General features: G+C 40.2%; 1 protein-coding gene across 2 annotated transcripts in view; it reads right to left on the bottom strand.

The window, feature by feature from the left end:
- The window catches only part of ABCB10 (ATP binding cassette subfamily B member 10), a 332,203-nt gene that overhangs the window by 269,598 nt on the left and 39,542 nt on the right, over positions 1-23,063 (bottom strand). For both annotated transcript variants that reach the window (XM_053711149.1, XM_053711150.1), the window contains exon 3: positions 4,930-5,132. In XM_053711149.1, coding sequence (XP_053567124.1) covers positions 4,930-5,132 — 203 coding nt within the window. The remainder of the gene's footprint in view (positions 1-4,929; positions 5,133-23,063) is intronic.

The following is a 23,063-nucleotide window of genomic DNA, read 5'->3' as shown; positions in this document are numbered from 1 at the left end:
TTGAATCTTCTCGTACAATGTTATTGTGTTAATTTCAGATGCCTAAAATGTTTTATTTTTCTATGTGGTTCTTAACACTATATTTGTATTTGCAGGATGAGAGTATGCTGTCTTCAGAGATTGAAACACACTAACTGAATTATTTTTGAGTTTCCATATTTAGGTAAAATCTGTACAGGCAAAATTCCATAAGTGCACTCTTCAAAAGATTAAAGATTGAAAGCAAGTAAACCTTTAAAGAAAGAAAAGATAAAGATGAAAGACCTTTTGTCAAGCTTGTTTTAACCATCATACTGCAGTAAAAAAAAGTTAATGAACTATCTTTGGATCCATTCTTTGCTTTGCATGCTGGTACCAGCCCCAGAACTGGACTCTGGGTAATCCATGACTGTTTCCTCTGATGTGTGTCTTCAGGACATAAAGACTATCCTTCTCTGGACTGTGCCTTACCGCTCGATATGGAAGTCCTGTTATGCTGTTACAGGATCAACCAATTAAATTAGGGGAGTATTGTTTTAACCCTATTCCTTATATTGCTTGTTTTGTATTCTCTTGTATTTGTTTTATTTTTATTGATCATATTTGGTCTAAGAAATCATATGCTTCATTGGTATTAGTGCACATGGTAGTTTATGTGCGTAACAAAGTAACCCTTTAGATAAGTGTAACTGTGAACTTCGCAGTATTGTACTCTATTGAATGGCCCACTGAGTATAGAAAATAGGTTTAAGGAAAATGCTGCAACATAGCATAATATTTTAGACCCTTCACCCTTTAGAACATAAGGAGGACACGTCTAAGCTAGAAGTTTATAGTAAATATACAGAGAAATGTTTGTTCAGGGAATAGCATAATTATAGTTTATGAAAGCAAATGTATTTTTCCCTTTTATTAATTAGTATGGTATCTGCAAAGTGAATTTGGTCATTCCTGATGTTTGTCAAAGAGAGTAATTCTTACCATAAAGATGTGTTTACCTTTAAAAGAGCTTGTAGTTTTAAATGATGTTCTGTTTGTATGCTTTCCTCATATAGGAGTGTGAGAGAATTTAGGTTGGAGAATTATAAGCATTATAGATAGCAGCCATCCAGAATAAAGCAACACAAGGTTCTTTTATTTTTTAGAAGTTCAAAGTGATATTGTAAAGAAATTCATTTATTTTCATTGACTGTTTTCTTTTTTCCATTCTTACAACAGGGCAGGCTTTAGCATAAGTTTTAGCATAAACATTCAGGCCCTTGAGGAAGTCTGACAGGTTTTCACTTGCGTAGTATTCATGAAGTATCATTTAAAAGTGTATAGAGAAGTTGTAAATTATTCTCTGAGAAATGTCAATGTATTTAGTTTGTATTATATATCAACAATGTTTTGTTTGATTTTAAATGACATAGGATGAAAGTGACGTTTTATTTGGACATAATTGTGATTGTATTGCGGTGTGTACTCATCCTGTACTGTTTCTGTTTGCTTCCTAGACTCCCTGTGACTCGAGTGTCTGCTTGCCATGGGTATCCACTGGTTGCCTTGTCTACCCCATGAACAAACCATCAGATTTCCAGTATCTCCCTGCGGAAGAACCGTGGATAAGCACCCCTACTGCAAATGAACTGTTGGAGAACTATATTATAGCAAAGTGTCAAGGTGCAGCGCTCTCAAATGGACAAAGACTGTTCTTAAAGTATTCAGAGGCCACCTAGAGACAGTTGTGCTGTTGCTATGTCATGCTTTACTGTGGAAAAGGAACTGTTGGACATATTGGGGGGTGCTAGCAATGCAGGTGGAGAGATAGAAGATGCAGCGTTGTTTGGGGGTAGATGGGGGGCTGGTTGGGTCTCTGTGCTGGTAGACCGGTAGTTTTGGGAAGGCTGGAGGATAGATGGAAGGTATTGGAGGGACTGTACCTATATGCAGTGACAATTAGCCTATAAAAGTATATCACGACATGCAAATATTTTTCTCTTTAGTATTCTTATAGAGTTCTGTTACCATAATATAAGGCTTTACTAATTTTCTATGCCTGTCTATTTTTATGTTATTCTGTTAGAATAAAAGGATGGTATGTTAGGGGTAATATGAACCTGATGGCAGCCATCTTGTTCTTCGCAGCCATCTTGTTCCTCGCAGCCATTTTGTAATGAATAGACTTTATTATACTGGGGTATTATGCAGTGAGAATTATATGCATGTTATGAGTTTCTTTAGCTATTCGGCCTTGCCAATGTACCCTGGCCTAATGCCTAGAAGTAAGATAGAATAAGATAATGTAAACAAGAGGCTTTAGACACTCGGTTGTCTCTGCAGATGGTAGTTTGTTATGACTCTGTAAATATTGTTATGAGAAACTCATGTTCCAGTTTTTCCTTGTAAATTGCTCTGTATAACTGTGTAAGATGACGCGGTCCTAACGTGTCATCCCCTTAACCCTGTATGTCACTATAAGAAAGGCTTGCACTGTGCAATAAACAGAATTGGCTTTCGATCATAATGCTGCGTGGTCTGAGTCATTCTAAGGGGCCCTTATCAGGTAATCTACATATGCCTCAGGTGGTACACTAGGCCCCAGGCTTTGGCCTGCACTGACACTTACCCCCTGAAGGGGACACCTAACACTTAGCATGCCGAGCTGTTGTTTAAAATTGTATGTTCTATCCAAATCATGAAAGAAAATCTTGGGAATTTCTCTCCCTTTAAAACATTTTGAGATAAAATATCTTCCTTTTTTACATAGAGATGTTCAGGTAATATTTTCTAGTCAGCTTTTTACAGCTATGCTGCATCAGTTTCAAGTGTTTCAACATTTGGGTATCATGTCCCTTTAAACCAGGCAGAGACACACAGTTCAGCTATGCTGCACAGGGAAACAACATTTTCCTATGTGAATCTCCAGTGGACATGTGCAGGCAGCGCATAAAAGGGCCACACAGTAGCAGATCTGATGACAGAAGCAGAGGTGCAGTACAGTGTTTGGTCACTTATATAAAAGGAATATGACAACCACTGAGGCCGCAGCTCCCGCTTGCTTTAGCAGATTGATATAGAATACAGCTTCCTCCAATCGTTGTGTGCCCCCTTTGGCGTCAAGCTCGTGAGGCACGCAACAATTGGAGGAAGCCGGATCATCATCGATATGCTAATGAAAGCAGGAGCTGCGGGTGGAGGATCGGCATTATGTTTACCATCATAACTCAAAGGTAAATATTTTAATAAATAAGCGTCTTTCTTTGTAAAGTTTCATGAATTAAAGTGCCCCTGTTCTTAAAGGGACATTATACACTCATTTTTTCTTTGCATAAATGTTTTGTAGATGATCTATTTATATAGCCCATAAAGTTTTTTTTTTTAAATAAATGTATAGTTTTGCTTATTTTTAAATAACATTGCTCTGATTGTCAGACTCCTAACCAAGCCCCAAAGTTTTATGTGAATACTGTCAGCTACCTTCTCCAGCTTGCTGCTGTTTGTGTAAAGGGTCTTTTCATATGCAAAAGAAGGGGGAGGGGGGAGTGTCTTATGTGCCACTTGCAGTGGGCTTTCCAGCTACCTTTTCAACAGAGCCAAACTGACAGCTTCTAAGTAAGTTTTTAAACAGTTTTACACTGGATTTTATATCAGTATCTGTGCATCTTATTCGTTATAGTAGTGTCTATTACATGCAGTTATATGAAAATGAGTGTATACTGTCCCTTTAAGATTATTTTTAGATACCAGGCACTTATCCATTAAACTTTACAATCACTTTAATTTGAGTCCAAATGTATCCTCTCTAAGCACAGAAGTTATCTTTTACATTTATTTACATAATACCACAAAAAACAGGACACTTTTGTAAATTGCATATATGAAACATCTTTCAAAACAGCTGTATATTTAAAAACTCAGTCTATTTCACAGCTAGTGATTGATAGATAGCTAGAGGAGAAAATGAAAACTCAGCAACTCCAGTTTTCAGTTCCCTATATTCCTTAATGTTTAGTTATGCATAGTAAAACAACTTTACAATATACTTAAGCAATTTATTTTGCCCCTTTTCATGTAATTTAGCTCTGAAATTTTGTTTTTGTTCTCATTTTCAGAGCTAGAAATGCAGACTGCAGGCTTCTCATTGCTAACCCTGCTGCATCACTCCCTTGTTGGCTTTAACTGATAACTGCACAACAATGCACATAATACTAACATACTGAGTCTGGCTAGTCTTGTGGTCTGCAGACTCAATCTCGGCTTGGCTATATAAAATGTTTAATTATGTATTTCTTTGATGTAGTTAAACAATTTTGCAATATATTTTTATTAATTGGTTTTACCCCTTTTTTTCTGTAATCTAAGTCTGAAAATTCTGGGAGGGCACATGGCAAACTTTGAAGGCCTATTTTGGCCACATATCTGTCCCTAATTGTCTTCAACATATATCAGGTAAGCACCTGCAAAACAACGGTTATTTTGTCAACATAATGACTATGGTAGCATCTTGCCTTCTCCACTCCAGTAACAATTCCAGATTGGTGGGTGGAGTTTCGCTATTAAAAGCTTTTGCAGCAAACAAGGTCTTAATGTATTTGTAACATTTTAAAACCCACCTACTTATGTTTATTTCTTGCAATGCCACAGAAAAATGTAACTAACTACAACGTTTTTAAAGTCTCTTAAAGTTCCTAGAGGGCAATAAACAGGTAAAACACTTATCCAAATGTATTTATGATAACTATATATGCAATTACTTTTTATGAAAGAAAATCTGAATAAATTGAATGCGTTTCATTTTTTAGTATTTTTGGTACAATATTCATAAACAGTTTTTCATGTACTCACAGAAAAAAAAATTAATTTCCAACTAAAATAAAATAAAAATATATAAAAATTTATTTTAAATGTAAGTATATTAAATTACATTTGACAAGTGAAAAACTTGTATATAACAAATTAAAGTGTTACCATCATTCCAACTCCGACTGAGGCCTGGGCTACTGCTCTAAGACCATCAGAAAGGTTCTCAGTAACAGATCGGCCAAGCAGAGCAGTGTCTGAAGACAGCCGGTTTATCAGCTCTCCAGTTCGAGTTTTATCAAAAAAACCAACTTCCTGCTTTAGAATGGAGGCAAATAGGGCAGATCGAAGTCTTTGTACAATACGTTGTCCTGACAGGGGGAAAAAAATATATAAAATATCAATTAACTCAATGTGACATCACATTCACTACCATTTGGGCTGTCCGTTCCACACCTATTTGGAGATGGTAGCAGATCCTAAAAAGTTGGTCTACAAATGCTGATATTGATTTAGTGAATAAACTAATTATTTTTTTCCTTCATGTTCCCATTATAGCACAGACAGAAGAGTGACAAAAAATAAATAAAAAAAATCTAGTTATGAAGAAAAACAGCCCAAAATAATTTTATTCCAAAAGCTTCCTGCACAGTTGCAGAAATATTTAACTTGTATAAGGTTATAAACATTATCAATTGGCTGCCTTACATAATTGTTTCACCTAGTCTTTCGTTATAACTCACTGGTTTTCAAACCTGTTCTCAGACCTCCCTAAAAAGCCACATTTTAAAGATATCTTAACTAGAGCACAGGTGAAATAATCAGTGATTAGTAAACTCGTTTATTTTACCTGCTCTCATCCAAGGTAATCCTGAAAACCTGGGCTGTTGGGAAGACCCAAAGACAGGTTTGAAAACCAGTGCTATTACTGTTTCTCCTAAACTTTTGTTATAACTGTACCATAATGAAGCCACACAATTGCTAATAGTGGAATGGTCTCTATTGTTTGACCAACAATATATCTGGGTTAAAAGACACTTTTCATAGAAGGAATACAAAACCAAAGAACTATCAAGCAATGTTCTAGGTTGGCCTATCCTGTAGAACCAAGTATAAAGAATATTCCAGCCTCCAATTTCTTTAAAAGACCTTTATTTCATATAGGGTCCTGAGTAGAAATTACAACGTTTCAAGCCTAAACAGGCTCTTAATCAGTAGAAATTACAACGTTTCAAGCCTAAACAGGCTCTTAATCATGTATACATGATTAAGAGCCTGTTTAGGCTTGAAACGTTGTAATTTCTACTCAGGACCCTATATGAAATAAAGGTATTTTAAAGAAATTGGAGGCTGGAATATTCTTTATACTTGGATTGACTGGGACCTGGCAAGTCTTTTATTCCGTGCCCCACTACAAGCAGAGAAGGTGTGCTGTTTTCTAACCTTTAGGTGATCTATCCTGTAGAACTCCAGATTCTACAGAAGCGACAAGGAAGCCCAGAAATGAATTTTCCTCACAATATTTAGTAAGACAGTTTATATAAATAGCTAATAGGCTTCTGAGCTTGAAACAAAGTGGAATTCGACCTGTTATGTTATCTAGTTTTTATAGTATCTAGTATATAGTCTATAACAAGAAATCAAGGCAAGCACTTTCATATTTTGACAAGGAGGGGACATGGAGAAAGAAAATTAGCAGACCTAGGCAGTAACTAGTGTATCTAATGTGAAACGGATTATGAGAACTAGGATCATCTTGCCCAAGATAAGAACAAGATAATGATCGCTAAGAAATCAAAGGTTGCTATGCAAAGAATACTTAAAATTACAGTTGACAAGAAGCTGTGGAAGAAAACCATGGGATAACTGCATTATATCTTCCTTTGCACTGCTAAAGACAATAATATTTCTAACAAACAACATTTAATCCTACTGAAGGAAACTGTCCTGAGTGTCTTTTATATCCACCCTAGTAAACATTATCCTTGTGTTAGGACATCAATTATAAATAGAATTCTGGTTCAGGTCTATCAAAAAGGGGGCAGGAGTTGGGTAAATGCTAGAGCAAATATTTCTGGCCATATAGCTACAGACTAAAATAAACTAAAATGTATCCCAGGCAAATGTAAGGAGAACATAATGTAGTTTAAATTATTGTTGTCCTTTAATTTTTTTTTTCTATCTGAATCATGTTGCAGTTTCATGTCCCTTTAAAGGACCACTATACACATTAGAATTGCATAATTAACAAGTGTATAATATAAATACAACATAATAAAATTTACTCTGATTTTCAAATAAGCAGTAGATATATATATATATATACACACACACACACATATATATATACACACACACACACACACATTCCCTATTTGCTGGCCCCCTTTGTCATGTAACAACCAACCGCCAATCACAGACTAGTATATGTATACCATATGAACTTGTGCACATTGTCAGTATGAGTTAGTACCTCAAAAAGTGTGTATATAAAAATAATGTGCAAAATTTTATAATAGAAGTAAATTAGAAAGTCTCTTAAAACTGCATACTTTATCAGAAACATAAAAGTTTAATTTTGACTTTAGTGAGAACATCCTAGAACATTTGCTTTTATATATTTGTTTGGGAACTTGCTCACTCAAATATATATGGCCAAAGATAAAGAATGAACTTTTACATCACCTCCTGTTTGTAGAAATTTCTCTGTGTTTTCCAACCTAGTGTGTTCTTCTCCCCAAGTTGGTCCCTGTTGTAGTGATACGACTTGAAATTGTGAATGCGCCTCTTGACACCTCCTCCAAAGACTTCCGTGACAATAACGTCTACCTTGGTTGCTCCAGCAAACACCACAGCCAGCTACGCGCATTTCACCCTTAAGGCTCTGGGGCTTCTTCCAGCTCCAATAAAAGATCACATGTCTGAGGATATTCAACATTTCTTTTAAAGAGAAGTAACGGAGGAAAACTCCTCCAATTGTGAAGCCTTTGAGATAATTAAGTGTCTGGGGTAAAATGGTAACTTATTTGTAACAATAGTAATTGTTACTAGGATAAAGTTAACGCAATAAGATTATACAATTATACACATAAATTGAAACAGTTTAACTTGAAAAATATTATATTATACTTGCTCCCCCCTTCTGCAGAATGTGAATACTGAAAGTCATCATACTATGAACTAAGTATCTAAAGTAAATTTAGAAATACAGTTATGATCAAAACGATCTTAATAGCACCATTTTAATATATCATTTTATAATATTAAATGTGGCGGATTCAGAATCAACAAATATTTTGCTTTGTTATAGGCCCTTTTTAGGCAATTTTGAGAATATCCTTGTTCCTTGAATCTCCGTTTTAATTAAAACAGAGATTCAAGGAACGAGGGTTTTCTCAAAATTGAATAAAAAGGGTGTATAAAAAAGCAAGATATTTGAATAGGCAGGAAAATTTATATAAAACTAAAGATAAACAAAGAGGAAACAGTAAGGTTCATAAGTACTTATAATGACTCTTGGGCGAAAATTAGAACAATCCTTGTAAGACACTGGCATGTTTTAACCTTGGATTCCTCAATAGCCAATGCGTAGGTGAAGCCCCACAAATGACAGCCAGGAAAGCACCAAATCTGAAAGACAAACTAGTCAAAAGACACTTCCTATCCAATAAAGGTAGCAATTGGCTATCTCAATACAAAAGTACTGTTGGGAACTTTAAATGTTCAAAATGCTCAGTATGTACAAATATGACGACTGATAATAAATTCATTGATAAATTTGGGAAGAAATGGCACATTCAGGGACATATAAATTGTTCGAGTGAAGGAGTAGTGTAGTTTACTGTAGCTGCCCTTGTTACTATGTAGGTAAAACCTACAGTGAGTTGAGGGAGAGAATTAAAGAACATAAAATACATAAAAAAAATAAACTGATAAACACTAGTAGCGTAGCTAGACTTTTTTTTCCATAAACACAATAGCAACAAACATGAACTTAAATGTAGGGGTCTTCAATAAATAGACCTCAAAGAAAGAAGGGGCAATCTTGATAAGATACTGTTACAAAATGAATGCAAATGGATCTATAACTTAAAAGCCCTCGCACCCTTAGGGATTAATGAACAGATAAACTATGCATGTTATTTGGGTGAATGACTCGCTTAAAAAGAGTATCTTATGTATGTAAAAAAAACTCTTTCCTGAATAAATATGACATTGTTTAAAATATTAATAGGGTGAAGTTCATATCAAGGTCCCTACTAAAAAGGATAAGAATCTAGACAGAAATTAATAGGTACTTGTCAGAAAATTGGCCACATCCTTATTTTTAATAAAAAATATATTTTTTATAAGTGTTGATTCTGAATCCGCCACATTTAATATTATAAAATTATATATTAAAATGGTGCTAATAAGATAGTTTTGATCATAACTGTATTTCTAAATTTACTTTAGAAACTTAGTTCATAGTATGATGACTTTCAGTATTCTCATTCCGCAGAAGGGGAGCAAGTATAATATAATAATTTTCAAGTTAAACTGTTTCAATTTATGTGTATAATTGTATAATCTTATTGAGTTAACTTTATCCTAGTAACGATTACTATTCTTACAAATAAGTTACCATTTTACCCCAGACACTTAAATATTTCAAAGGCTTCAAAATGGGAGGAGTTTTCCTCCGTTACTTCTCTTTAAAAGAAATGTTGAATATCCTCAGACATGTGATCTTTTATTGGAGCCGGAAGAAGCCCCAGAGCCTTAGGGGTGAAACGCGCGTAGCTGGCTGTGGTGTTTGCTGGAGCAACCAAGGTAGACGTTATTGTCATGGAAGTCTTCGCAGGAGGTGTCAGGAGGCGCATCCACAATTTCAAGTCGTATCACTACAACAGGAACCAACTTGGGGAGAAGAACACACTAGGTTGGAAAACACAGAGTCATTTCTACAAACAGGTGTACCTAGGTGTGGCACCGCGACATTGGGACTCCCTCAGACCGCAAGTATAACCGCTATGGCGGATTTTCTGAATACAGAAGCAGTAATAAAATTGTATCCATGAAAGTATTTGTTGAATTGTGGGACAGCTACCTTGACTTTCTACACAGCATTGATAGCCTGAGCTCAGTTTTGAATGCATTTGCTAAAGCAAAGGGCGGTTGCTGGTTGAATTATAACCCTGACATACTCTGACCATCGACTACACCAGTGTTTTTCAACCAGTGTGCCGTGGCACACTAGTGTGCCGTGAGAGATCCTCAGGTGTGCCACGGCAGACTGACAACAGTGTGACATATTTTTTAAACTTTGCTTGTTTTTTACTCCCAGTGCAGGGGTAGTTTGTAGGAGGCATGGCATAACAGCACAATACATACAGTATGTGTGTGTTTGTGTGTATGTGTATATATATATATATATATATATATATATATATGCTGCATTAGGCTACAATGTGTGATTTTTTTTTTAATTTTGGGATGGTGGTGTGCCACAGGATTTTTTAATGTAAAAAAGTGTGCCACGGCAAAAAAAAGTTTAAAAATCACTGGACTACACAATTGCAATTTGGTATTGCTTTATTCAATGTATGGGACTCAATTCCTCCATATTAGCGCTGGGAATTTGTTGCTATAATCCTGTGACTCAAACTGAATTCTGGAACATTTTTAATTTTAAGTTTGTCAATTTTTTGAGAGCTCTCATATATCACTATATAATTTTTTTCTTATTGGAACCTATCTTATTAATATTTTCCAATATCCTTGTATATAACATACATTAGTTTTTATAGTGCACTATGATAGGAGTAGAATTGCCTGAAATTAATGTTTCAAATTAACTGCATTTTTGTCTGCTCTAATAAATGCTTTAAATGCTCCCCTTTTCTGCAGTGAATTCATGCATTATGCATAGTTACTTAACATTGCTATGTTGAGGGTTCTTAGCACTGGGGAAATGTATCTAATTATTTTGTGGGATTAGTTAGTGCTGGATAGGACTAGCTTGTAATTCTTTAGTTTATATATATATATATATATTAGCATCTAAAAACAGAATTTATACTTACCTAATAAATTACTTTCTCTTGCGGTGTATCCAGTCCACGGATTCATCCTTTACTTGTGGGATATTCTCCTTCCTAACAGGAAGTGGCAAAGAGAGCACACAGCAGAGCTGTCCATATAGCTCCCCCTCTAGCTCCACCCCCCAGTCATTCGACCAAAGGTTAGGAAGAAAAAGGAGAAACCATAGGGTGCAGTGGTGACTGTAGTTTAAATTAAAAAAATTACCTGACAAATGCCAGGGCGGGCCGTGGACTGGATACACCGTAAGAGAAAGTAATTTATCAGGTAAGCATAAATTCTGTTTTCTCTTGCAAGGTGTATCCAGTCCACGGATTCATCCTTTACTTGTAGGATACCAATACCAAAGCTTTAGGACACGGATGAAGGGAGGGAACAAGACAGGTACCTTAAACGGAAGGCACCACTGCTTGCAAAACCTTTCTCCCAAAAATAGCCTCCGAAGAAGCAAAAGTATCGAATTTGTAAAATTTGGAAAAAGTATGCAATGAAGACCAAGTCGCTGCCTTACAAATCTGTTCAACAGAAGCCTCATTTTTGAAAGCCCATGTGGAAGCAACTGCCCTCGTAGAATGAGCAGTAATTGTTTCAGGAGGCTGCTGTCCAGCAGTCTCATAGGCCAAACGGATGATGCTTTTCAGCCAAAAGGAAAGAGAGGTAGCAGTCGCTTTCTGACCTCTCCTCTTACCAGAATAGATAACAAACAAGGAGGATGTTTGTCTGAAATCCTTAGTTGCTTGTAAATAGAACTTTAAAGCACGAACTACATCAAGATTGTGTAACAGACGTTCCTTCTTCGAAGAAGGATTAGGACACAGAAGGAACAACTATTTCCTGGTTAATATTCTTGTTAGAAACAACTTTAGGAAGAAAACCAGGCTTGGTACGCAAAACTACCTTATCTGCGTGGAACACCAGGTAAGGTGAATCACACTGTAAGGCAGATAATTCTGAAACTCTTCGAGCAGAACAGATAGCTACCAGAAACAAAACTTTCCAAGATAACAACTTAATGTCTATGGAATGTAAAGGTTCAAACGGAACCCCTTGAAGAACTGAACTAGATTTAGACTCCATGGCGGAGCCACAGGTTTATAGACAGGCTTGATTCTGACTAAAGCCTGAGCAAACGCTTGAACGTCTGGTACCTCTGCCAGACGCTTGTGTAAAAGAATAGACAGAGCAGATATCTGTCCCTTTAAGGAACTAGCTGACAATCCCTTCTCCAATCCTTCTTGGAGGAAAGACAATATCCTGGGAATCCTAATCTTACTCCATGAGTAACCCTTGGATTCACACCAACCCAGATATTTCCGCCATATCTTATGGTAGATTTTCCTGGTGACAGGCTTTCTAGCCTGAATCAGAGTATCTATAACTGACTCAGAGAAACCACGCTTTGATAGAATTAAGCGTTCAATCTCCAAGCAGTCAGACGTAGAGAAACTAGATTTGGATGCTTGAACGGACCCTGTATTAGAAGATCCTGCCTCGTTGGCAGTGTCCATGGTGGGACAGATGACATGTCCACTAGGTCTGCATACCAAGTCCTGCGTGGCCACGCAGGTGCTATCAGAATCACAGAAGCCTTCTCCTGCTTGATTCTGGCGACCAGACGAGGGAGAAGGGGAAACGGTGGAAAAACATAAGCCAGATTGAAGGACCAAGGCGCTGCTAGAGCATCTATCAATACCGCCTTGGGGTCCCGGGACCTGGACCCATAGAGAGGAAGTTTGGTGTTCTGACGGGACGCCATCAGATCCAACTCTGGAGTGCCCCATAGCTGAGTCAGCTGGGCAAACACCTCCGGGTGGAGTTCCCACTCCCCCGGGTGAAAAGTCTGACGACTTAGGAAATCCGCCTCCCAGTTGTCTACTCCTGGGATGTGAATTGCTGAGAGCTGGCAGGAGTGATCCTCCGCCCACTTTATTATTTTGGTTACTTCCGTCATCGCTAGGGAACGCTTTGTTCCCCCTGATGATTGACGTAAGCTACAGTCGTGATGTTGTCCGACTGAAATCTGATGAATTTGGCCGCAGCTAGTGGAGGCCATGCCTGAAGAGCGTTGAATATCGCCCTCAGTTCCGGAATGTTTATCGGGAGAAGCTTTTCTTCCCGAGACCATAAGCCCTGAGCTTTCAGGGAGTCCCAGACCGCCCCCCAGCCTAACAGACTGGCGTCGGTCGTTACAATGATCCACTCTGGTCTGCGGAAACATATTCCTTGAGACAGGTGATCCTGAGACAACCACCAGAGAAGAGAATCTCTGGTCTCCTGGTCCAACTGAATTTGAGGAGACAAATCTGCATAATCCCCATTCCACTGTTTGAGCATGCATAGTTGCAGTGGTCTGAGGTGTATCCGAGCAAAAGGGACTATGTCCATTGCCGCTACCATTAATCTGATTGTCTCCATGCACTGAGCCACAGATGGCCGGGGAATAGAATGAAGAACTTGGAAAGTAGTTAAGAGTTTTAATTTTCTGACCTCCGTCAGAAATATTTTCATTTCTACCGAGTCTATTAGAGTCCCTAGGAAGGGAACCCTTGTGAGAGGGGAAAGGGAACTCTTTTTGATGTTCACCTTCCACCCGTGAGACCTCAGAAAGGCCAATACAATCTCCGTGTGAGATTTGCCTCTTTGGAAGGACGGCGCCTGAATTAAGATGTCGTCCAGGTAAGGTGCCACTGCTATGCCCCACGGTCTTAGAACCGCCAGGAGGGACCCTAGCACCTTTGTGAAAATTCTGGGAGCAGTGGCTAAGCTGAAAGGAAGAGCCACAAACTGGTAATGCTTGTCCAGAAAGGCGAACCTGAGAAACTGGTGATGATCTTTGTGGATAGGAATGTGTAGGTATGCATCCTTTAGATCCACGGTAGTCATATATTGACCTTCCTGGATCATTGGTAAGATCGTTCGAATGGTCTCCATCTTGAATGATGGGACTCTGAGGAATCTGTTTAGAATTTTTAGATCCAGGATGGGTCTGAAAGTTCCCTCTTTTTTGGGAACCACAAACAGGTTTGAGTAAAAACCCAGCCCTTGTTCCATGATTGGAACTGGGTGGATCACTCCCATTGTATGTAGATCTTCTACACAGCGTAAAAACGCTTCTTTGTCTGATCTGTAGACAGACGAGAAATGTGGAACCTCCCCTTTGGAGGAGAACCCTTGAATTCTAGAAGATATCCCTGGGATACAATATCTAATGCCCAAGGATCGTGTACATCTCTTGCCCAGGCCTGAGCGAAGAGAGAGAGTCTGCCCCCTACTAGATCCGGTCCCGGATCGGGGGCTACCCCTTCATGCTGTCTTGTTGGCAGCTGCAGGCTTTTTGGCCTGTTTACCCTTATTCCAGCCCTGGTAAGGTTTCCAGGTTACCTTTGGCTGTGAAGTGTTACCCTCTTGCTTTGCAGCCAGAGAGGATGAAGCGGGGCCGTTCCTGAAATTACGAAAGGAACGAAAATTAGCTTTGTTCTTTGTCTTAAAGGGCTTGTCCTGAGGGATAGCATGGTCTTTTCCCCCGGTGATTTCTGAAATAATCTCTTTCAGTTCAGGCCCGAAGAGGGTCTTTCCTTTGAAAGGGATGTTCAAAAGCTTGGATTTAGACGACACATCGGCCGACCAGGACTTTAGCCATAGCGCCATGCGCGCCAAAATGGCGAAACCTGAATTTTTCGCCACTAACTTAGCTATTTGGAAAGCGGCGTCAGTGATAAAAGAATTAGCTAGCTTTAGAGCCTTAATTCTATCCATAATTTCCTCATATGAGGTCTCCATCTGGAGCGAGTCTTCCAGCGCCTCAAACCAGAAAGCAGCTGCAGTAGTTACAGGAATAATGCAGGCAATAAGCTGGAGAAGAAAACCTTGTTGAACAAAAAATTTCTTAAGTAAACCCTCTAACTTCTTATCCATAGGGTCTTTAAAAGCACAACTGTCTTCTATTGCTATGGTTGTGCGTTTAGCAAGTGAAGAAACAGCCCCCTCCACCTTAGGGACCGTCTGCCCCAAGTCCCGTACAGGGTCAGGTATGGGGAACATTTTCTTAAAAACAGGAGGGGGAGCAAAGGGAACACCTGGTCTATCCCACTCCCTAGTAACGATATCCGCAATCCTCTTAGGGACCGGAAACATATCCGTGTAAACAGGGACCTCTAGGTACTTGTCAATTTTACACAATTTCTCTGGGATCACCAAAGGGTCGCAGTCATCCAGAGTAGCCAATACCTCCCTAAGCAAAACGCGGAGGTGTTCTAGTTTAAATTTAAAAGCCAATGTATCTGAATCTGTCTGAGGAGGAACCCTTCCTGAATCAGAGACTTCTCCCTCAGACATCAAATCCCTCACTCCCACTTCAGAGCGTTGTGAGGGTATATCTGATACGGCTACCAAAGCGTCAGAATGCTCATAATCTGTTCTTAAAACGGAGCTATCACGCTTTGCAGGTAACACGGGCAGTTTAGATAAGAAGGCTGTAAGAGAATTATCCATGACTGCCGCTAATTCTTGTAATGTAAAAGGGTTAGACGCACTAGAGGTACTAGGCGTCGCTTGCGCGGGCGTAACTGGTTGTGACACTTGGGGAGAGGCAGACGGGCTACCCTCGTTACCTTCAGTCTGAGAATCATCTTGGGCCACATTCTTGAGTGCAACAATATGATCTTTAAAGTGTATAGACATATCAGTACAAGTGGGACACATTCTGAGAGGGGGTTCCACCATGGCTTCTAAACACATTGAACAAGGATTTTCCTTAGTGTCAGACATGTTTAACAGACTAGTAGAATACACAAGCAGGCTTGGAAATCACTTTAATCAAATAAAAAACACAATTTGAAAAAACGTTACTGTGCCTTTAAGAGAGAGCACACAATTTTACAAAACAGTGAAAAATGTACCTAAAGCCTTAATAAGATTGCACCACAAGTTGCAAAATGATTAACCCCTTAATGCCCAAACCGGAGCAGCCTAAAGCCAACACCCGGTTAAAATTAGTACAGCACCTTGCCACAGCATTGCTGTGGCCCTACCTGCCCTTAGAGATCAGATTTGGGGGAATATAGCTTCTATAAGGCCCTCAAACAGCAGCAGGACCCACCATGTGAAGCAGCATGAACTTCTCTGCAATTCTAACCGCGCATCTGAGGAGCGAAATTAGGCTCCTCCCACTCTAATTCCAGAGCTGTGAGGCCTAAGAAATCACTTCTAAGTGAATAAAAAATAGCCATGTGGGTAATAACCCCAGAAAGAACCCAAAAGGGCTTTCAAAGTGTCTTGCAAACGATATTTTCTTTAGCTAAACAATCGATTGCCCTGAATAAGTGTCAACCAGTATATTAGCCCTATTATGTAAGCATTCAGTTCCTTACTAAGTCTGTGAACATAGCTTACCCTCCCCTCATGGGGATATTGTCAGTCCCTTCTAGCACTATCTCAGTCTTGTCTAGAAATAAATGACTGAACATACCTTATTGCAGTTCACCCTGCAAACTGTTCCCCCCCAACTGAAGTTTTCTGGTACTCCTCAGTCCTGTGTGGGAACAGCAGTGGATTTTAGTTACAACATGCTAAGATCATTTTCCTCTCAGCAGAAATCTTCATCACTTTTCTGCTAGAGAGTAAATAGTACAAACACCGGTACCATTTAAAATAACAAACTTTTGATTGAAGATAATAAAAACAGAATTTATGCTTACCTGATAAATTACTTTCTCCAACGGTGTGTCCGGTCCGCGGCATCATCCTTACTTGTGGGATATTCTCTTCCCCAACAGGAAATGGCAAAGAGCCCAGCAAAGCTGGTCATATGATCCCTCCTAGGCTCCGCCTACCCCAGTCATTCGACCGACGTACAGGAGGAAATATGCATAGGAGAAACCATATGATACCGTGGTGACTGTAGTTAGAGAAAATAATTCATCAGACCTGATTAAAAAAACCAGGGCGGGCCGCGGACCGGACACACCGTTGGAGAAAGTAATTTATCAGGTAAGCATAAATTCTGTTTTCTCCAACATAGGTGTGTCCGGTCCATGGCGTCATCCTTACTTGTGGGAACCAATACCAAAGCTTTAGGACACGGATGAAGGGAGGGAGCAAATCAGGTCACCTAAATGGAAGGCACCACGGCTTGCAAAACCTTTCTCCCAAAAATAGCCTCTGAAGAAGCAAAAGTATCAAATTTGTAAAATTTGGCAAAAGTGTGCAGTGAAGACCAAGTCGCTGCCTTACAAATCTGGTCAACAGAAGCCTTGTTCTTGAAGGCCCATGTGGAAGCCACAGCCCTAGTGGAGTGAGCTGTGATTCTTTCAGGAGGCTGCCGTCCGGCAGTCTCATAAGCCAAACGGATAATGCTTTTAAGCCAAAAGGAAAGAGAGGTAGAATTTGCTTTTTGACCTCTCCTTTTACCAGAATAGACAACAAACAAAGAAGAAGTTTGTCTGAAATCTTTAGTGGCTTCTAAATAGAATTTTAGAGCACGGACTACGTCCAAATTGTGTAACAAACGTTCCTTCTTTGAAACTGGATTCGGGCACAAAGAAGGTACAACTATCTCCTGGTTAATATTCTTGTTGGAAACAACTTTCGGAAGAAAACCAGGCTTAGTACGTAAAACCACCTTATCTGCATGGAACACCAGATAGGGCGGAGAACACTGCAGCACAGATAACTCAGAAATTCTTCTAGCAGAAGAAATTGCAACCAAAAACAAAACTTTCCAAGATAGTAACTTAATATCTACGGAATGTAAGGGTTCAAACGGAACCCCTTGAAGAACTGAAAGAACTAGATTAAGACTCCAGGGAGGAGTCAAAGGTCTGTAAACAGGCTTGATTCTAACCAGAGCCTGAACAAACGCTTGAACGTCTGGCACAGCTGCCAGCCTTTTGTGAAGTAAAACAGATAACGCAGAAATCTGTCCCTTCAGAGAACTTGCAGATAATCCCTTCTCCAAACCCTCTTGTAGAAAGGATAAAATCCTAGGAATTTTTATCTTGTTCCACGGGAATCCTTTAGATTCACACCAACAGATATATTTTTTCCATATCTTATGGTAAATTTTTCTAGTCACAGGCTTTCTAGCCTGAATCAGAGTATCAATTACAGAATCTGAAAACCCACGCTTTGATAAAATCAAGCGTTCAATCTCCAAGCAGTCAGTTGGAGAGAAACCAGATTCGGATGTTCGAATGGACCTTGAACAAGAAGGTCCTGTCTCAAAGGTAGCTTCCATGGTGGAGCCGATGACATATTCACCAGGTCTGCATACCAAGTCCTGCGTGGCCACGCAGGAGCTATCAAGATCACCGAAGCCCTCTCCTGGTTGATCCTGGCTACCAGCCTGGGAATGAGAGGAAACGGTGGGAAAACATAAGCTAGGTTGAAGGTCCAAGGTGCTACTAGTGCATCCACTAGAGTCGCCTTGGGATCCCTGGATCTGGACCCGTAACAAGGAACCTTGAAGTTCTGACGAGACGCCATCAGATCCATGTCTGGAATGCCCCATAATTGAGTTATTTGGGCAAAGATTTCCGGGTGGAGTTCCCACTCCCCCGGATGGAATGTCTGACGACTCAGAAAATCCGCTTCCCAATTTTCCACTCCTGGGATGTGGATTGCAGACAAGTGGCAGGAGTGATCCTCCGCCCATTGAATTATCTTGGTCACTTCCTCCATCGCCAGGGAACTCCTTGTTCCCCCCTGATGGTTGATATATGCAACTGTCGTCATGTTGTCTGATTGAAACCTTATGAATTTGGCCTTTGCTAGATGAGGCCAAGCTTTGAGAGCATTGAATATCGCTCTCAGTTCCAGAATGTTTATCGGGAGAAGAGATTCTTCCCGAGACCATAGACCCTGAGCTTTCAGGGGTTCCCAGACCGCGCCCCAGCCCACCAGACTGGCGTCGGTCGTGACAATGACCCACTCTGGTCTGCGGAAGCTCATTCCCTGTGACAGGTTGTCCAGGATTAGCCACCAACGGAGTGAATCTCTGGTCCTTTGATCTACTTGAATGGTCGGAGACAAGTCTGTATAATCCCCATTCCACTGTCTGAGCATGCACAGTTGTAATGGACTTAGATGAATTCGTGCAAAAAGAACTATGTCCATTGCTGCAACCATCAATCCTATTACTTCCATGCACTGCGCTATGGAAGGACGAAGAACAGAATGAAGAACTTGACAAGAGCTTAGAAGTTTTGATTTTCTGACCTCTGTCAGAAAAATTCTCATTTCTAAGGAGTCTATTATTGTTCCCAAGAAGGGAACTCTTGTTGACGGGGAAAGAGAACTTTTTTCTATGTTTACTTTCCATCCGTGAGATCTGAGAAAGGCTAGGACGATGTCCGTATGAGCCTTTGCTTTTGACAGAGACGACGCTTGAATCAGGATGTCGTCCAAGTACGGTACTACTGCAATGCCCCTTGGTCTTAGAACCGCTAGAAGGGACCCTAGTACCTTTGTGAAAATTCTCGGAGCAGTGGCTAATCCGAATGGAAGTGCCACAAACTGGTAATGCTTGTCCAGAAAAGCGAACCTTAGGAACTGATGATGTTCCTTGTGGATAGGAATATGGAGGTACGCATCCTTTAAATCCACCGTGGTCATAAATTGACCTTCCTGGATGGTAGGAAGGATCGTTCGAATGGTTTCCATTTTGAACGATGGAACCCTGAGAAATTTGTTTAGGATCTTGAGATCTAGAATTGGTCTGAATGTTCCCTCTTTTTTGGGAACTATGAACAGGTTGGAGTAAAACCCCATCCCTTGTTCTCTTATTGGAACTGGATGAATTACTCCCATCCTTAACAGGTCTTCTACACAATGTAAGAATGCCTGTCTTTTTATTTGGTTTGAAGATAATGGAGACCTGTGGAACCTTCCCCTTGGGGGTAGTTCCTTGAATTCCAGGAGATAACCTTGAGAAACTATTTCTAGTGCCCAAGGATCCTGAACATCTCTTGCCCAGGCCTGAGCAAAGAGAGAAAGTCTGCCCCCCACCAGATCCGGTCCCGGATCGGGGGCCATCCCTTCATGCTGTTTTGGTAGCAGTGGCAGGCTTCTTGGCCTGCTTACCCTTGTTCCAGCCTTGCATCGGTCTCCAGGCTGGTTTGGGTTGAGAAGTATTACCCTCTTGCTTAGAGGATGTAGAAGTAGAGGCTGGTCCGTTTCTGCGAAAGGGACGAAAATTAGGCTTATTTCTAGCCTAAAAGACCTATCCTGAGGAAGGGCGTGGCCCTTTCCTCCGGTGATGTCTGAAATAATCTCTTTCAACTCAGGACCAAACAGTGTTTTGCCCTTGAAAGGGATGTTAAGCAATTTTGTCTTGGAAGACACATCCGCTGACCAAGACTTTAGCCAGAGCGCTCTGCGCGCCACGATAGCAAACCCTGAATTTTTCGCCGCTAATCTCGCTAATTGCAAAGCGGCATCTAGAATAAAAGAGTTAGCCAATTTAAGTGCATGAACTCTGTCCATAACCTCCTCATACGAAGATTCTTTATTGAGCGACTTTTCTAGTTCTTCGAACCAGAAACACGCTGCCGTAGTGACAGGAACAATGCATGAAATTGGTTGAAGAAGGTAACCTTGCCGAACAAACATTTTTTTAAGCAAACCCTCTAATTTTTTATCCATAGGATCTTTAAAAGCACAACTATCTTCTATGGGAATAGTAGTGCGTTTGTTTAGAGTAGAGACCGCCCCCTCGACCTTAGGGACTGTCTGCCATAAGTCCTTTCTGGGGTCGACTATAGGAAATAATTTCTTAAATATAGGGGGAGGCACAAAAGGTATGCCGGGCCTTTCCCATTCCTTGTTTACTATGTCCGCCACCCGCTTGGGTATAGGAAAAACATCGGGGGGCACCGGAACCTCTAGGAACTTGTCCATCTTACATAATTTCTCTGGAATGACCAAATTGTCACAATCATCCAGAGTAGATAATACCTCCTTAAGCAGTGCGCGGAGATGTTCTAATTTAAATTTAAATGTTACAACATCAGGTTCAGCTTGTTGAGAAATTTTTCCTGAATCTGAAATTTCTCCCTCAGACAAAACCTCCCTCCTGGCCCCTTCAGATTGGTGTGAGGGTATGTCAGAAGCGTTATCATCAGCGTCCTCTTGCTCTTCAGTGTTTTAAACAGAGCAATCGCGCTTTCTTTGATAAGTAGGCATTTTAGATAAAATATTTGCAATAGAATTATCCATAACAGCCGTTAATTGTTGCATAGTAATAAGTATTGGCGCACTAGATGTACTAGGGGCCTCTTGTGTGGGCAAAACTGGTGTAGACACAGAAGGGGGTGATGCAGTACCATGCTTACTCCCCTCATCTGAAGAATCATCTTGGGCACTATTATTATCTGTGGCATCATTGTCCCTACTTTGTTTGGACACCATGTCACAATTATCACATATATTTAAATGGGGAGACACATTGGCTTTCATACATATAGAACATCGTTTATCTGATGGTTCAGACATGTTAAACAGGCTTAAACTTGTCAACAGAGCACAAAAAACGTTTTAAAATAAAACCGTTACTGTCACTTTAAATTTTAAACAGAACACACTTTATTACTGAATATGCGAAAAAGTATGAAGCAATTGTTCAAAATTCACCAAAATTTCACCACAGTGTCTTAAAGCCTTAAAAGTATTGCACACCAAATTTGAAAGCTTTAACCCTTAAAATAACGGAACCGGAGCCGTTTTTACATTCAACCCCTATACAGTCCCAGGAATCTGCTTTGCTGAGACCCAACCAAGCCCAGAGGGGAATACGATACCAAATGACGCCTTCTATAAGCTTTTTCAGTGGATCTTAGCTCCTCACACATGCATCTGCATGCCTTGCCTTCCAAAAACAACTGCGCATTAGTGGCACGAAAATGAGGCTCTGCCTATGACTAGAGAAGGCCCCCATCTGAAAAAGGTGTCCATACAGTGCCTGCCGTTTTTTAACAACAATCCCCAAGATTATAATAACTATAAAGCGCTATAATCTGTCAAATATGCTTAGCAAGTAATCGTTTTAGCCCAGAAAAATGTCTACCAGTTTTTTAAGCCCTTATAAAGCCTTTATTCTTTTACTTAATCTAAGAAAATGGCTTACCGGTCCCCATAGGGAAAATGACAGCCTTCCAGCATTACCAAGTCGTGTTAGAAATGTGGCCATCATACCTCAGGCAGAAAAGTCTGCCAACTGCTTCCCCCAACTGAAGTTACTTCATCTCAACAGTCCTGTGTGGAAACAGCAATCGATTTTAGTAACGTTTGCTAAAATCATCTTCCTCTCACAAACAGAAATCTTCTTCTCTTTTCTGTTTCAGAGTAAATAGTACATACCAGCACTATTTTAAAATAACAAACACTTGATTGAAGAATAAAAACTACATATAAACACCAAAAAACTCTTAGCCATCTCCGTGGAGATGTTGCCTGTGCAACGGCAAAGAGAATGACTGGGGTAGGCGGAGCCTAGGAGGGATTATATGACCAGCTTTGCTGGGCTCTTTGCCATTTCCTGTTGGGGAAGAGAATATCCCACAAGTAAGGATGACGCCGCGGACCGGACACACCTATGTTGGAGAAAACTACAATTCTAACACCACATTCACTTTACCCTCCCGTAGAGAGACCCTAGTGCTTAGAGCCGGCAAAGAGAATGACTGGGGGGTGGAGCTAGAGGGGGAGCTATATGGACAGCTCTGCTGTGTGCTCTCTTTGCCACTTCCTGTAGGGAAGGAGAATATCCCACAATTAAAGGATGAATCCGTGGACTGGATACACCTTGCAAGAGAAAACATAATTTATGCTTACCTGATAAATTCCTTTCTTCTGTTGTGTGATCAGTCCACGGGTCATCCTTACTTCTGGGATATAACTCCTCCCCAACAGGAAATGCAAGAGGATTCACCCAGCAGAGCTGCATATAGCTCCTCCCCTCTACGTCACTCCCAGTCATTCGACCAAGAATCAACGAGAAAGGAGAAACCAAGGGTGAAGTGGTGACTGGAGTATAATTTAAAAGATATTTACCTGCCTTAAAACAGGGCGGGCCGTGGACTGATCACACAACAGAAGAAAGGAATTTATCAGGTAAGCATAAATTATGTTTTCTTCTGTTATGTGTGATCAGTCCACGGGTCATCCTTACTTCTGGGATACCAATACCAAAGCAAAAGTACACGGATGACGGGAGGGATAGGCAGGCT

This window comes from Bombina bombina, chromosome 4 (genome assembly GCF_027579735.1).
Source record: "Bombina bombina isolate aBomBom1 chromosome 4, aBomBom1.pri, whole genome shotgun sequence".
Classification (NCBI taxonomy): domain Eukaryota; kingdom Metazoa; phylum Chordata; class Amphibia; order Anura; family Bombinatoridae; genus Bombina; species Bombina bombina.
The sequence above is the reverse complement of the archived record's forward strand: the minus strand, read 5'-3'. Positions and strand labels throughout refer to the sequence as shown.